The sequence below is a fragment of the Brassica rapa genome, chromosome A03 (assembly GCF_000309985.2).
Source record: "Brassica rapa cultivar Chiifu-401-42 chromosome A03, CAAS_Brap_v3.01, whole genome shotgun sequence".
Classification (NCBI taxonomy): domain Eukaryota; kingdom Viridiplantae; phylum Streptophyta; class Magnoliopsida; order Brassicales; family Brassicaceae; genus Brassica; species Brassica rapa.
In genome coordinates, this window is record NC_024797.2 from 1,189,394 (window position 1) to 1,202,427 (window position 13,034).

Sequence of the window (13,034 nt, forward strand, 5' to 3'; positions counted from 1 at the left end):
GGGTGTGTTTTGTGAGTTTGTGTGTGGTTTGAGAAGGAAAGTTGTGGGTATATATAGAAAATAAAGGCTCGCTAATTCCTCGTAACTGGTTAACTCGTTAATTCCACGTAACCCATTTCGTCGTAAAAACGTCGTTAACGAAAACGCGGGCCTTTGTATTTCGTCGCTATTTCGTCGTAACTGAAAACGCGGGCCTCTGTAATTCCTCGTAAGTTTACGAGGAAATTACGAGGACAAGTAATCTTATATATATCCCGAGCGAGCTCGCTCCGTTTTCCTCTCCACTTCCTCTCCACTTCCTCCCTAATTCGTAGCAATGGTAAGTCTCTCTAATTCCTCTCTAGTTTGATTAGTTTAGGATAGATTAGGTGGTTAGTATAGGGAATTTAGATAGGTTTACGGATCTTATGTTATTTAGTGTTGATTAGGTGGATAATGTTGGGAAGTATATGTTCACGAAAATTTAAAAAATTAAATTTTTTTCTCAGGTTCGAAAAGGTAGACTTACTGCCCATTACAGAGAGATGTTCGGTGAGCCGGGTAGTCGTTTAGACCCGTCGTCTTCTTCAGCTCCCGGTTCTTCGGGTCAGGAGACTGTCCCCGAGACTCAGTACACTCAGAGAGTCATTGGATCTCCTTCTTCTAGTGCACCATCGGTTCTTCACGTGCCTCCCCAGATGCCTCCTCCTCCTGTGCCTCCTACGATGCCGGCACCTCCGATGCCCGCGGCCGAGATTCATCCCGATTTGATGGTGCCTCCGAGTGCTCCTTACTCGCAGTACACCGTAGAGGACATTCTCCGTCTGCCAGGCAGAGAAGGTTTACCAGTCATCGACCCCGACCGACCGGACGGAACTTTATGGTATGTTTCATTATTTTTTTATTCTTTTTAAATTCTTTTATAACTTTAAAAAATAATTTATATTTTAAATTTGTATTTTTCAGGTGGGGGATTGACGGATGTCTTGCATCGGACGTAACCGACACGATAAAAGTTACTTCTCCATGGCACATCCGAACTGGAAAACGACGCCCCACTACGTCAGAAAGACGTGGTTCAAAATTTACGCTGTAAGTTCTATTAATTAAATATATATCTTTAAATTTTTTTATTATTTATATATATATTTTTTTCTGAAAAACTAATTATAAATTATTTTTTCCAACAGCAAAAATATAATTGGGCCTTGGGGATCACTGAGAGGGTGAGGAAGAAGTTTGAAGCGAAGGCGAAAGTTCGCTTGTTGGACACGGTCTCCAACTGGAAGGGTGACTGGATCGTGAAGGGGTATGAGCGTGGCAAACCCGCTGAGCTCACCACGGATGTCTGGGATGGCCTCATCCGATATTGGCGTCTTCCTGATTCCATTAGAATCGCCCAGTCTTGCTCTAACTCCCGTAACACAGTCGATGAGCACGGGAACGGGCCGATGCTTCACACTACGGGCCAAAAACCCCACGCCGGTGTCCGTTTGGAAATGGTAATTAAAAATTTAATTATATTAAATTTTTAGTATATTTTTATATATATTCTAATTAACAACTTTCTTAAATGTTTTTTTAGGCCAAAGAGACGGGAGAATTCCCGTCTCTTATGCAACTTTACGAGAGGACCCACAAGAACAAGGCGGGCCGATTTATAGATGGCAAGTCCGAGCAAATCTACAACGATTTGGCTGCTCGGGTTGAAGAACGCCAGACCCAGCTGACCCAACAGTCCACCGATGGATTACCCGTCACCTTATCCACACCTGAAGTGGATAAGCTTTACGAGGAGGTAATTTTCTAAAATTTTAATTTTTTTAAATATTCATTTAATTTAACTTTAAATTTTTACTAACAAAATTTATTTTTTGTTTTTAAGGTTGTCCCTAAAAAAAAGGGACGGACGTTGGGGATTGGTTCCGTCAACGATGTTCCGAGAGCGACATCGTCTTATGTTCAGCGACGGGATGATGAAGTCTCTCAGCTGCGTAGGGAGTCCGAAGAGCTGCGTAGAGTGGACTCGAGGGCTTCTTGGACGTTGTAGCGGCCACAAATCCGGAATGGGCGACTTTGTTGAGGACCATGCGACAACAAAATCCTATCCCAGGCCAGTCACCGACCGACGACTCACATGCCGAGGCGGATGTTCAGGCGAGGAGTGATGAATTCTACGAGGCGATTAATTAACGACCACCCTTAGTTCTTTTTAATTTCGGTTCTTGTATTATGAATTCAAAACTTATTTATATATAAAATATTTTGGTTTTGATTTTTTTAGAATTTTAATTTTATTAATAAGTTAAATAATTTAAATTATATTTATAATTATAATTTTTTATATTTCTATAAAATAATGAAACGAAGTAAATTCGTAGCTAATTTTGCGGCTTCTTTACGTGGAAGCTTAACGTGGTTTTTACGAGGAAACATTTACAAGGAAATAACGTGGAAATCTATCAAGGTTTTTACGTTTTCTTTACGTGGAAAGCTGTCAAGGTATTTACGTTTATTTTACGAGTATTTATTTACGTGGGTTTTACGAGGAAAGTTTTTCGTGGTATTTACGAGGAAACTTAGCGACGTCCTTACGTGGAATCTTTACGTGGTCTTTACGACGAAATATCCTCCTTCGCTTTTACGACGAAATTATTTCCTCGCTAACTTACGACGAATTAGCGAGGATATATGCGTTACGACAAACGTATAACGACGAAACGGGTTTCCTCGCTAATTCGTCGTAACACTGCTTTTACGACGAAGTAACGAGGAAAACTGCCCTCGTAAAACTTGTGTTTTCTTGTAGTGCATTTTAAATACTTAGAATTTCAAAATTTCACTATCAGTCTGTTAACTTCATAAACTATCCCTAACTTTGATGATATGTCTTAGTAACCATGCACAGTGGGCGGAGCCGGTGTGTGTCTGTGTCTGGGGGGGGGGGGGGGGGGGTCAATATTGACCCATGCCAAGTTTTGCCAAAACAAAATTTTACTTGTTATTTTTATTGAAAATTTGATGAATTTAACTTATTGACCCTTGCAAAATATATTTGTTATCAAATTGATTCCTCTAAAGTAATATTCTCCTTACGCCACTGACCATGCATGCATCAACTGATCACTAAATCAGGGTACGCAGCATGCATCTCAGTTGACTAGATAGATAGTGTGGACTCGAAATGCATTTTAACAGAAAATATATCTACGATATGCAAGTTTACGGTGACACAGAAAAGAAAATTAAGAATCCAGTGAGTCTCTCCTCAGCCTTTGATCATGGAGGTTTTGCACAGTATGGGCTTAATTGATGTCTTTGAGCCCATCAAAATATAGGATCAGTCAGCTTCACGAATGCCTTGTTTAGACTGAGCCTAGAGTCCTTTTGGAATAAAACATTTACTTTAATCTCAAGTTAATTTTAAGTATATTTACATAAAAGAATTTCAAACGTTGGATTGTTTTCTATAGTCATATATAGTCGAAATTTTAATGTTTTAAAAGAACTGTGAACATGCTTAAGAGTTAAAAAACAAATCGAACTCGTCTATTTTCAGTTAATATTCATTAATCATTCCTAAATTCTAAATGATCAATTCTAGTTTACCAGGATTTAAGGAATAACAACAACTACTACTTTCTTTCTATAACTGTAAAATACATATCCGCAGGGGATACATACTTTGTTAACCCTAAACGGAGATACTTTCTTAGAATCTGATTTTTAGATTATTTACGATTCTTTTGTCCATGTGTAGATTCTGAAGGATTTGATTTCTTACAATATCGCGATTCTTATACATAAAATAATTTCTTAGAACTTCGAATTTTATTTTATTTCTCAAACTTTAAATTGAGGTCAAATTTCTTCAGATATCGCCTTTAACAAAGTCTACTCGAATTTTTTTTCTGCTAAGTGAAAAAATAATAAACTTGTTTTTTGCCAACAGAAATTAATATCTATAGAATTATAAAATAAATTTACCTCGATATCGAACATTTAAAACAAAAAAAATATTCAATTAAAAAGTATCGAATATTTGTTATGTCAACACGTGTCAGGGGTCCATCTGTGACTGGCGAAGACGAATATAAAGTCTAATTTGCAAACAATTAAGAAACTCCTCAAGAAACGTAATTAAATAAATAAAGTGGGAATTGCAACTTGTAAGACTACTATTGGGTATTATTTTAACACGTAGGGAGAATCTTACAGTTGTTCCACTGTTGCTTTCCATTTAAAATTGATTCATTGATTATGGACCCCCTTATGTTATTTTCCAACACCAAACATCTCGTTTTTTTTGGGACCATCTTTCTTTAGAAGAAATAGCCATCAAAAAATTTATAATAAAAGACAATTATATGACAAATAATTAAAGAGTTACAACTTCAGTATATGTCACTGTATTTTGCATGTTTTGTGAAGATTGAGTTGTTACGATCAGAGTTTTTCTCTTGCCCTAACGTTAAATTATTTTTCTGACTAATCCTAACGTTTAATTGTTTCATTTTCTATCGTTAGTTTTTAGTACACGCATCAAAAAGAAATAAAAATTCTGATATGTCTTAATTTGTTTACTACTAAGTAAACATATTTTATGCAAATGCTATACATTAGGGGGTTAAATATTATTGGAATAATTCCTAATTTTGTAAGGGATATTGGTATTAGTATGGAACTAAGAAAATGAAGGTAGCCTCTACGCAAAGTAGAACAAAATAAATAAATATTAATCGGATCAAACATATATATTTGAAAACCGGAACAACAAAAATTAGCTGATTAGATATATCTTGTTCTTTTGGCATGATCACATATATTGATTTAATGACTGTACTCTGGAGTTATGATAAGTGAGGGGCAGCCAATCATGTACGTAAATAAATTCAAAGGAAAACAAATCACCGCACATATACATTAGTGATGTTATGTCGCCACTCGTAAAATATGATAACGTATGTATAAGATTTTGTTAATGCCAAATCTATGTTAACTTAACTATATATATATAACTTTGAATGTTTTCTTGTACATATATATTTGTCACCGTTAACGCCTTCACCAGACTAATGCGTTCACAGGAAAACGACAATAACAAATATTGATTATATGTCTTTCATAAAAACTGATAATATAAGAAGATTTGTGTGTGAATAGAAAGTGAGAATGTGTGTTGAAAGATGGTACAAATAATCGGTACCTTATTTTAAAAGTAACATAAAAGGTTTGAATTAATATAAAGTATGGAATGGAATTTGATACTGCTATATTTCTTTGTGGTCTTACCTAGAGTCTTATTATTATATAAATGTTGTTTGGGTGCCGAATGTGGTTTGCTTCTAAACAAACTTTTAACGGAGTGACACCATTAGAGTTACAAAAAAAAAAGATTTTAACTATATAAATCTAATTGGGGGCGTCGTATCAATTATAAATAATAAATTATAAATTAAAAAAAGACAAGAAAAAAAAGTTGAATTGGGCCAAAACAACATATTTTCAAGATGGCAAGCCATTTTTATCCACCCTATCCAGAATAATTCGATATGACTTTTTACTTTTTTAGACCATCAATCAAATTCATGCTCGTAAAAAAATGAACAAAATGTATGCGAGAATCGTCGTTATAGACACATTATAAAGAAAAGATGCTCATGTAGATATATTCTCCCATATCTTGGGTAGAACAATTTAAAATTCATAGTAAATTATTATTTATGTTCAATGGTCTTAACTGTATCCCAAACCCAATCTACCTTTAATTTGACAAACGCAGTTTTATTTTGATTGGGCATTGAGTTATATAGTAAATAGTTACATCAATATCTGTAGCTGTCAATGTGGTCGTGTTAAATACTTATTTCAAGTTTCAAACCAAGACATCCCTCAAAAAGATTTGTCAACCATAGATCCAATAATATATATGAAATTTTATTTCGATTAAACTAAAATTCAAAAATTTGGATGCTCCCTATGTATTATGAACTTTTTAGTAGTGTTTTTGAATGTTCATTATCCTAGTTTTATGATATGTGTTTTATTTATCACATCACAAGCATCAACTACACAAACGATGGCGACCATTAAATTTCTTGACGATGGTCTCACTTGGTTTTTGAAATTTATCATGTCGCGTCTCTGGCGAGTTTGGAAAAAAAAATACGTTTTTTGTTGGTTGAAATTGTTTCAAATGAGACATGGATGTTGAATCACTCTGTATCTACATGTTTCTGAATCGTCCTTCGGTTATTTTCTTTGTTTATTAATAATCTTATTTGTATCTGATTAATTTTTTCTCAGTAAGGTATGTGCTTTTGTGATGGTCAAAGAAATAATCTCGCATCATCGCATGGATCAATCATCTATTCAAATTAAATCTATGGAACATATATAGTTTTTATAAGTTTGATCCAAGTCTGAAGCATAGAGAATGGCCTTGCGCAATATATGTGTATGCATTGTTTCAGAGAATAGGGCTTAAAATGAATTAATAATGTAATTGAGTTCCCCGTGGTTTTACTATTTTTATTTGCAAACTTTTTCTGATGTTTCTATAAGAATAAATAATTAAAGGCATCAAATTATCTCGAATTCATTCATGTTTTATGCATATAACATTAAGTGAGTATCTCTATGCATGGGTTAACAGGATCAGTTAGGGTTTCAGAGTGAATTAATAATACTTAAGTCTTTTTACGTGTGCGTTCTTACTATTTTTATGAACAAACTCTTTTTAAATGCTTCCACAATTGAAGAAGAATAAAGACAAGTCTAAGCAAGTGGGAGTTTAATTAAAATTACTTCTTATAATATTTGTTTTTGAAATAAGAATATTTGGACTTTTGCAATTATGGCCATTGGATGGTTAAAAAATGCGCACTCCTATCCATTTTTAGAATAATTAAAAGAAAAGGTATCGCCTATATCAATACTAATCCCTCTTGCACCTGAAGACTTTGGAGGAATGCAAAGAGATTCCAGAAAACCAAAAAAAAACCACAATAGATTTCATTTCGATCGTTATCCCTCCGATTTTTGTGTTTACTCGAAACTTATTTTCATTCTATTCAGTATATCATCGAACGTGCAACAAGATCATATGTTTCTGATGCAAAAGAGGCAACCCGGGTCTCTCTTTGGTCTTTAATGGATAACAACTTTGAATCCTCAAACGCTTCACAAGGAAGCCGTCTACAGTTGCATCCGCAACCGCCCCAGCCGTTTAATTTACAAGACGTGGATACGATCCATTACAGTCAAACCTCTCCATGGACTACCGAGACGTTTTCAGGTTTTACTCCATACGATTGCATAGCTAATCAATCTTTCTCCTTACAATGTTCATCTTCAAAACCCTATCCTCCCTCGCTTCATTCGTACGATCATCAATCCTCGGATCCTCCATCATTGGACCAATCCCAATCGATGGTTCCTATGCAACCTAGTCCGGATCAATATTTAAAGCCATTATATAAAAGATCATGCGTCAACGATTTTGCAGCAACAAATGCTTCATCAGCCTCGTACTCGCTTTGTTTTGGAGCAAGTCAAGATCCACAAGTATGCCACACAAAACTACTTTTAATTTTTCTTTTCTTATAATCTTTAATTTTTTTTAACATTCATCATGGTTTTACTTGATGGCTTGCAGGAAATATGTAGGGGGAACTATAGTAATTCTAATGTAACACAACTGAGTTTCTCATTATCACATCATCAATCTAAGCAAACTCATTCAAGATTTTCTTCTCCTTCCTTCTCAACCTATGGAGGGTCCATGGTTCGCAACTATGGGACGGTTACCGGGAACAAGACACGGATAAGATGGACTCAAGACCTTCATGACAAGTTCTTGGAATGTGTAAACCGCCTTGGTGGTGCTAATAGTAAGTTAGAAACATTAGCGATACGTACTTCAACTTTAGAGTTAGAGGAATTAAACATTAGTTCTCTATCACTTGATCTAGCTAGTAACTTTGCTTTAGCATAAAGTTATGCTTTGATGTGAATATGAATCATGGACGGTCACGTACTAACCATAGCATATAGATGTTATGATGATTTGCATGAGATCAAAAGTCATATTGTGCGCTCTCAAGTAACATTATGAGTGGATTGAAGAACTTTATCCTTTGAATCCGGACCGACTATTTGAAAAAATAAATTGAGATTTGTTTTACGGATAGAAGGGCCATTGTTTCTTTGGTGGGTCACTAAAAAGTGTAACTGGTGGAAAACTATGCAGAGGCAACACCCAAAGCGATATTGAAGCTGATGGATTCTGACGGACTCACAATATTTCATGTTAAAAGCCACTTACAGGTTAACGTTACTTCTCTCTTTTCATTTTTTTTTTGTTTAATTTTAAAAATCATTTTATTCAATAGTTCTTGGGGTTATATTTCAGAAGTATAGGATTGCGAAATACATCCCTGATCCTCGAGAAGGTAAACTGAGTAATACAGTGACTTTTTTTTGTCACTAAGAGTAATATAGTGACTATATATCCATTAATAAATTGGAAATAATGCAAATCGATGAGTTTATGTTGTTGCAGGCAAGTTTGAGAAGAGATCTTGTTCCAAAGAGTTGTCTCAGCTTGACACGAAAACGTATGTTTTATTTCTCCTTAGGTTTTGGGTTGAAAAAACTAATATTATTTATTACTAAATAGCCCTCGATCTATTTTTCCTCCACATAAGTCCAAAGTTCATGACATACTTGATGACATCATGCCTTACGGGAGCAATAACAACGAGATACGATTAACATTATTCAGAAACAATAAATGATGAGCTGTTATTGATTTTAATTTACATTTTGTTTTGTTTGATATCGTGGAGGCAGTGGAGTGCAAATTAAGGAGGCACTCCAGCTCCAACTTGATGTTCAGAGGCATCTTCATGAACAACTAGAGGTATGTTACAAAACGAGAACAGTTACTTATAACTTAACATATGCTTGTCCCAGTTTCCCCAGTATAGTATTTATGGGGTTAAATAGGGTTTCTCTCGTCAATTTTATTATGTCCTCAAAATTGCATTTAAAGATAAGAATTTCGTTTGATAAACATATGTTAAACAACATCAAAAGTGTATTAAAAAAAAATAATGTATATAAATAATAAAGGCTTTCTAATTACTATAGTTGAATGTTTGACCGTTTTGTGGCTCTTAAATCACTTTAATTTCAATATATTTATTTCGCTAGTGAGCTATATTTATTCATACTTATCTGCCTAAATACATCTTTTTACCAACACTCATCTTAATTCATGCGTCTTAAATTTATTTTTATAGATTCAACGAAACCTACAAGTGAGGATCGAAGAACAAGGGAAACAATTGGAATTAATGATAGAACAACAGCAAAAAACAAAAGAGAGTCTTCTCAAGTCACCAAACGCCGAAGTATCGTTGCCTCTCTCCGCTTTCGATCACTCTCCTCCACCTTTCTCGTTACAAGACGCCGAAGCCATGATGCTACCAAGTTATGAAGATACTCATTTCCAATCAAAGATAAGTTGAACAACGAGAGATTGGCTAAATACAAAAGGCCTAAAGCATGTTTCTACTCTATTAAAAGTGGTATAAAGTTATAAGAGACGCGACAAAAGAATGTCCAACGTGCTACATACACTAACACTTGGAAACAGAATCAGGTACTTTATGTGTGCAAGTGGTGTGTGATGGGGTGCGTCTTAGTCATAGACTAGTAGATGTGTGAGATTATTCTTAATTATCTATTTGTTTTATTTTTTTTTTGAAAGAATTTTAAATTTTTATTCACTTCAAAAAAACCTTGATACAGAGTAGTTCTGTTTTCCTATTACAAATTCATGAATAGATTCAAAGAAAAAATATGAACCATTTTATACTCAGCTTCTTCTAAACCACACCTCCATAACTTTCTCATATTTACCTCCATTCTTCTTTCTCAAAGAAGTAATCCTGTTCCTTACTAGCTTATCCAATCTCAGCAAAAGACAGGGAGCTGGTAGAAATGATTCGCCCACTCTCCTACGGTTTCTTTCATTCCAAATCGCATAAAGAAAAGAGCAACTTGGAAACAATATCTCCAAAGAAAAGTCACCACCCTCTCATGTAAGCCATTAACCAGAGTCTGCATAACCTGAGACCATTGAAACTGTCTTCCATTGCCCGCCAGATCCTTTGTTAGGCCACTCCATACTATTTTTGAATACTCACACTCGAAGAAAAGATGATCCCGGGTCTCTAGATCTGTGTTACAGAGCCAGCAGGTAGCAATTGCTTGGGGATTCCACCTGAGCACCCTAACAGCCGTAGCCAATCTGTTATGAATGGCAATCCATGTCATGAAGGAGAACTTAGGAGTAGCTTCAGGAAACCAAACTCCTTTCGACCAATGTACCTTCTGCTTATGTTCTTTTATTAAGTTCCAAGTTTGAGAAGTAGAGAAAACTGTTGCATAATCACCACTCTCTCTTTTCCACAGACAAATATCATCCAACTGATTAAGACCTCTTCCCTTCAGTGTCATAATCTCACACTCTATCTGTTGAAAGACAGGTACTCTGCGCCTTCTAGCCCTGTGGGTTTGAACAACTCTTTCGACCGTAGCGTGTATTGGTATGCCCAGTTCTACACACCCTCTGCCTCCTGTGAACTCAAAAAGAATACCCAAAGGCGACCAACTATCAAACCAAAAAGATGTAGCAGAGCCACTATTGACTTCTACCCTGGTTAATTGCGCAGCTAAAGGCCTCATCTTCAAGAGCTTTTTCCACATCCAAGATCCCAAAGTACTCTTCTCTTTTACACTCCAAAAAGACCCTTTTCGTATGAGATATTTCCATATCCACTTCACCCACAGAGAGGACCTAGCAGATAACACTCTCCAAATGAGCTTTAAACATGCAACTCTATTAGCTTCCATAAGATTCCGCAGCCCAAGACCACCTTCATCTTTAGGTTGGCAAACATCAAACCAAGCAATTTTTGCTTTCTGCGTGGATAATATCGGACCCGACCAAAGGAAAGCAGAACATATGCTGTTGATTTCCTTGACGCATTGACTGGGAAGCCTGAACGCAGACATCCAGAAATTGGTAATACTATAGATGACAGAGCCAATTAATTGAAGTCTACCTGCAAAGGACAAATGTCTTGCAGTCCATGAAGATATGCGAGTTCTTATCCTGGCAATCAGAGGAGAGTAGTCTTGTACTGTCATCTTCTTCGTTAGTAACGGAAGCCCAAGATACCTAACAGGTAGAGAGCCAGCTTCAAACGGGAACTGCTCTAGAATAGATGCACTGTCCTCATTTTTTACACCCGCCAAAAATAAAGTTGACTTCTCAAGGCTGATGTTTAAACCTGATATTTTCGCAAACTCTTGAAACACCCCCAAAATCCCTTCAATAGAGCTTTTCTTGCCATCAGAGAAGACCAGAACATCATCAGCAAAACATATATGAGTCATGTTCAGTTCCTTGCAGTACGGATGATAGCCAATTTTTTTATCTGCTGCAGCCTTATCTAAAAGCTTTGATAACACTTGCATACAAATCACAAATAGATATGGAGAGAGTGCACATCCTTGACGCAAACCTCGTTTACTGTTGAAATAGCCCGCTAGCTCTCCGTTGATTTGGATAGAAAAAGACGCCAACTCTATGCATTTTTTGATCCAGAGAATAAACTTTTCCGGGAAGTTCAGAGCTTTTAGCACTGAGAGCAGGAAAGGCCACTGCACTGAGTCGAAAGCCTTTGAAATATCGACCTTTACTGCGCATCTTTCTATAACTGAATCTTTATGATAGCTCTTGACCAATTCCAAAGCTAATAGCACATTCTCCATAATCAGACGATCTTTTACGAAAGCTGATTGATTCAGTGAGATAAATAACGGTAATAGTCTCTTCATGCGGTTAGCAAGGATTTTGGATATTACCTTGTACAATACATTGCAGCAAGATATCGGCCGGTAGTCCTTCATGTAAGTGGCATCGTTCTTCTTTGGTATAAGAGCTAAAATGGTGGAGTTAACGCCCTTTGGTAGGAAGCCCTTCTCGAAAAAAGATTGAACTGCAATGACAAAGTCTCTGCCCGTAATAGACCAAGAGGCTCGAAAGAACTCACTCGTATAACCATCAGGGCCGGGAGACTTATCCGCTGCCATAGAAAACAAGACTTTCTTTACCTCTTCAGCAGTTACTGCACCAATTAGCATACTTCCATCCTCTACCGAGCATTCATAGTTTAATAGAAGCTTCAAATCATCGCTATGCACTTCTCGGTAATCCGGTGGAACATGAGTTAAGAAATTTTTGAAATGATCCACTGCCTCCTTCTTTATATCTTCTTGACTCTCTGCTATTGATCCATCAAGCCGCTTGATCTCTCTGATAGCATTTCTTGTTTCCCTTACTTTAACAGCTCTGTGAAAATTTTTATTGTTTCCATCTCCCACACTTAGCCAGTGAATTTTTGCCCTCTGACTTAGAACCCTCTCCTCCACCATAGATAAAATCGACCACCTTCCATAAGCAATAGATTCTGCCACTACATTTCTCTGATTTGGATCCTCCAAAGTCTTTGTCTGAGCTATCTATTTGTTTTAAAAGAACTCATACAAAGAGATAGCTTCTTAAATTAGTAACGCTACTTTTACCATTGTGCATGAGCAACCCCACGTTTTATGCTTTTTAATACATTCTACTTTGAATATTCAATTTAATTCGTTCATCTTTTTTCTTCTTCCCAAAACTCGATTACTCTAGTAGACTATTACGTAAACACAAGAAACTGCATATAACTATTTTGAAAAATGAAGATCATCAGCTCATAATAGCAAGTGGGCTTTTGATATGTTTGACGATGTTTACAAAAGCAGGATGAAAGGAAGGTAAGAACACCTCAATCTTGCTGCATAAAATCTATGCATGGAAGTGGTCGGGAGCGGATCTAGCCATCTAGGACTATATTTAAATGGGGCACATGACCTTCTTACATTATGTTTAATTTTCCAAGTGTGACATTCATCAGATTTTATACTAATTACTATAG

General features: G+C 36.1%; 1 protein-coding gene across 1 annotated transcript; it reads left to right on the top strand.

Moving 5' to 3' along the window:
• The first annotated feature begins 2,922 nt into the window (after window positions 1-2,922).
• On the top strand, window positions 2,923-9,741 carry LOC103855697 (myb family transcription factor PHL5). The gene is made up of 7 exons (XM_009132714.3): window positions 2,923-7,545; window positions 7,637-7,871; window positions 8,231-8,307; window positions 8,393-8,432; window positions 8,543-8,597; window positions 8,833-8,902; window positions 9,285-9,741. The coding sequence occupies exons 1-7, from the start codon at window positions 7,132-7,134 to the stop codon at window positions 9,510-9,512; spliced, it is 1,119 nt and encodes a 372-aa protein (XP_009130962.1). The 5' UTR covers window positions 2,923-7,131; the 3' UTR covers window positions 9,513-9,741.
• Window positions 9,742-13,034: the final 3,293 nt, after the last annotated feature.